Source organism: Plasmodium inui (assembly GCF_000524495.1).
Source record: "Plasmodium inui San Antonio 1 unplaced genomic scaffold supercont1.100, whole genome shotgun sequence".
NCBI lineage: Eukaryota > Apicomplexa > Aconoidasida > Haemosporida > Plasmodiidae > Plasmodium > Plasmodium inui.
The window spans coordinates 24,529-28,313 of record NW_008481934.1 but is presented as its reverse complement, the minus strand read 5'-3'; the positions used below and the strand labels follow the sequence as shown (position 1 = coordinate 28,313).

The following is a 3,785-nucleotide window of genomic DNA, read 5'->3' as shown; positions in this document are numbered from 1 at the left end:
ACTTATTTATAAATAGGGTAAACGCTTGTTTGGCCAAATTTATGAAAGGGTTAGGTTTCAACTGTGGCAGCTGATCCATTATGACTACTAGAACAACAGCCTCTTGTGATACTCCTACATAATTCCCATTGCTGTTTGAATAGTATGATTGCTCTCTGCCATTGGGCCCTCCTAAATGTGTGCCTCCACGCTATACAGACTTGTTAATCTTCCCAAATAATATGATAAATAGTCCTTCAACCTGTGCATCCCCTTTTTGGCATCCTGGTGCAAATTTATCCTTCTCTCAAGCACGGGCATGCTGAATAAATTATTATTCACCGAATTCATTATTTCATTTATATATTCTTCTTTAAAGCTGTGGAGAACGATGTAGGATTCTACACTTAATTGAGGGTGTGTCGTACCAGTTCTGGCAGATGTTTTCTAGTGTGCTTACACTTCGTTCTGAATCTTTACATAATTTGCATATAATCTTGGATATAAGGGTGTTCTGATTCCTTCTGTGTAGTATTGTAATTTGGAAGAGGGTTATCGTACAGGACGTCTTCTATCTGAAGAGAATATTGTGTCTATCTTCGCCCTACTGTAATCTCATCTTTCTGTGGAATATGTTACAGGTTGTCCCCTCCTCAGCCGGACGTCCCGTCCCTTCTTGTCTTTTTCCATTATATATATATTCATTCTGGCTGGTAGGGTGTTCAGTTAAAATTCATGCCTGCTGCTCAAAGAAAGGTGCCATCTCGACAAAAACCTTCAAAAAATAGGCATGCTGAAATTTTATATTTTTCAGACATTAAGATTATTAATATATACTACTTTTATCTTTTCTGTATGTTTAGTCTACAGCGGATGTGGGATTGCTTGTTATTTTAATAAACTTGTCCTCTCACTGACATCCTGATATATGTAATCACCGCGAGAAATAGCATACAAGGACGTGTCGGATTGAACACATGAGGAATTCCTTTACTTTCTACTTCTTTTCCTCATGACTTAGATGAATAGATATACCTAAAAAGATCTACTGGGTATATAATAGTGCTTCTGTACAAAGTTGTAGACGCTGATATGAGAGAGATCATTTAATGACAGTAATTTTCAAAAATAAAAACAGAACTTCTCTTATAGTAAGAGAAATTATTCTAGAATTTCTATCTCTATATCTAAAAAAGCGGAAAAGATACATAAGTTACAGAGTATAACAAAAAAGAAAAAGGAGAAGGAGAACTCCACTTTGTTATCTTTCCCGAATTGAGAATGAGACATGTATGATGTAATTAGAAAAAAAGAAGGAAGAAGAAAGAAAGAAAAAGAAAAGGAGAAAAATTAGAAATGACAAAAAGTACACACTTTTAAGGTTAAATATAAAAAAACCAAGAAGGGCGCGACAAATACAAAAGATCAAGATGGAAAAATTATAGATGACATGAAATACAGACTCTTAAGGTTGAACAAGAAGGAACCAGACATCAGAAAGCAACTACAAAGAAAAAAGAAGAAATAAGAGAAGCGAGTAAAGCGAGCCAGAGTGAAAAAATGACAGGGGAAACACAGCAAGGGGCAGGGGAAGAAACAGAAGGAAAAGCACTCATCTTTATACAACACAAAAATAAGAGAACTTTATAGATACAGAAGAAAAATAAGGGGAAGAAGAATATATATGTAAGCACATGTATATGTATATTGCTCAAATATACGCAGTACCGGACCTCCGCGAATAATGCCCATGAAAGAAAACGGTCTTTCTCACCGAACAATCTTAATTAACATATAACACGAAATAGAGTAAGAAGGGGAAAAATCACACGGCCTCTGGATTTTTAAAATTATTCTCATATCCAATATCTTTCCTGATAATTAGAAATTCGGGATCCTGTAGAATTGTATATAACGGCATTTATGTCACATTCTATATGCCATATTCTCAGGGAGTGACACCCTGATTCGATTTTTATATTAACATTAGGCTATATTCGGCATAGAATCAATACTATCGTGTCGTAGCAGAATAGGACGGATTAAGAAGAATTCACAATTATTTTATTATGATTGGGAAAATTAAAAGCGCTTTCTTATGAGTAGATAAATCCTGCAGAGAAATATTTTTTTTTTTTTTCTGTAGAAGTAAACCTATTATGCGTATGAATATTAATACGGAAACTGATAATTTAGGGTGTAATCTATGGAGAACCTTCACATCTTACGAATCGGCGACGCATTATAAATTCTATTTTCTAATTATTGGGGGATGTGTAACGCCATATAAGCATCCTATACAGAACTTCTACTCTGCTAGGATTCTAATTAGGGAGCATATTCCTATTGACTTACATTTCCCTTATCGTACCATGTATTGAAAAATATAGAACGAATTAACCAAGAAAAAAGAAAAAAAAATAGAGAAGAGCAAATATATTCTTTTAACAGATTAAGTTAAGAATAATAATTTAATCCATTCGTGATAATACCAAAAATATTTTTCCATTGACGACCTTTTACGAATAACAGCTGCCCTGTAAAAGATGTGTAAATTACGCAAATAATATAATGGGAAGGGAATTTTCATTTATCTTGCTTTATTCTCATTTATTTTTATTTATTTCTATTTATTTTTATCTATTTCTATTTATTTTTAGTTATTTGTATCTATTTTTATTTATTTTTATTTATTTCTATTTATTTTTATTTATTTTGATTTATTTTTATTTATGTATATTTAACGCGTGCATTGCGTAGTAATCTTTTTCTTTTCTTCCAACTACTATTCTGCTCCTCTTATTAGTAACACCTTTCATTTCCGAATTCTGAACAATTAAAGATTGCATAATTGTATGATGGCATATGTCATAAGAGATATGTCTCAGTAGGGAACTAATTTTAGATCATACTATGTAATTTTTTCATAAAGGTCTAGCACAAGAAATGCCACAGTTTCGCAATATAACGCCCATAGCAAATTGCCCTAATGATCATCCAAAGGGGCGTCTCCAATTATTCAATGCACAGAAGATATCAATTCTACGTCAATGCGGAAAAGAATTTCGAATGTGAAGGGATGGCAAAAATAGTGCACCCGAAAATGGCCTCACATCTAGGTTCAAAATACTATAAATAAACCCACATTTCGGCTTATAAGCTCCGTAGGATTTCTTTCTTTCAAAATTATACTTCCAGCTTCGTGAAGTTTTGACCTGTACCATTGTATCCAACAATAACGCATGGAATGCTCGTGAGTCGGGTCAATGTTATCGAAAACAGGTAACCTCCATTAGTCCGTATTAATAAATGCATAGTATACTATAAAAAATGTTATCTTTCCTTTGCATTTCGCAAGAATCTTTTCGATTTCTTGTATGAGGGAGAATTCCCTTTTTAGTGTGAATTACTCTGTAGAAAAAATAATTTCTAATTTGTACATTATCTGGGGCAAAATTATCCGGCTCCCCTGTGCATCCTGTTTATACAGAAATTGTCTTTGTGGCTCCTGGTCGATCTGCTCCTCGCCCTTCATTATTAGTTTATTTGTGCCCATGTGTCTACCCATTTCACATGTTTAACCTAAATATAAAAACATTGGAAATGCATCTTAAAAGTGCAATATTCTATTTCTTCCTCATCCAAAAAATACGCTTCAAATATGAGTTACACAAAGCAAAATCATGGCAGAAATTATAAGCACCATAAGAGAAAAGTGCTATGATAATAATAAAAACTATGTGGGGAATTTTTTCTATACATATATGTAATGATATGTATGCATATCGTTAGGAAAATATATGTGT

At 33.2% G+C, this 3,785-nt stretch overlaps 1 protein-coding gene across 1 annotated transcript; it reads right to left on the bottom strand.

Annotated features, from left to right (window-relative positions):
- Positions 1–171: 171 nt before the first annotated feature.
- On the bottom strand, positions 172–598 carry C922_05569 (hypothetical protein; the record flags this gene model as incomplete). Its single annotated transcript, XM_008821140.1, has 2 exons — positions 172–358; positions 588–598. 2 exons carry the CDS (start codon positions 596–598, stop codon positions 172–174), a joined length of 198 nt encoding a protein of 65 aa, XP_008819362.1.
- Positions 599–3,785: the final 3,187 nt, after the last annotated feature.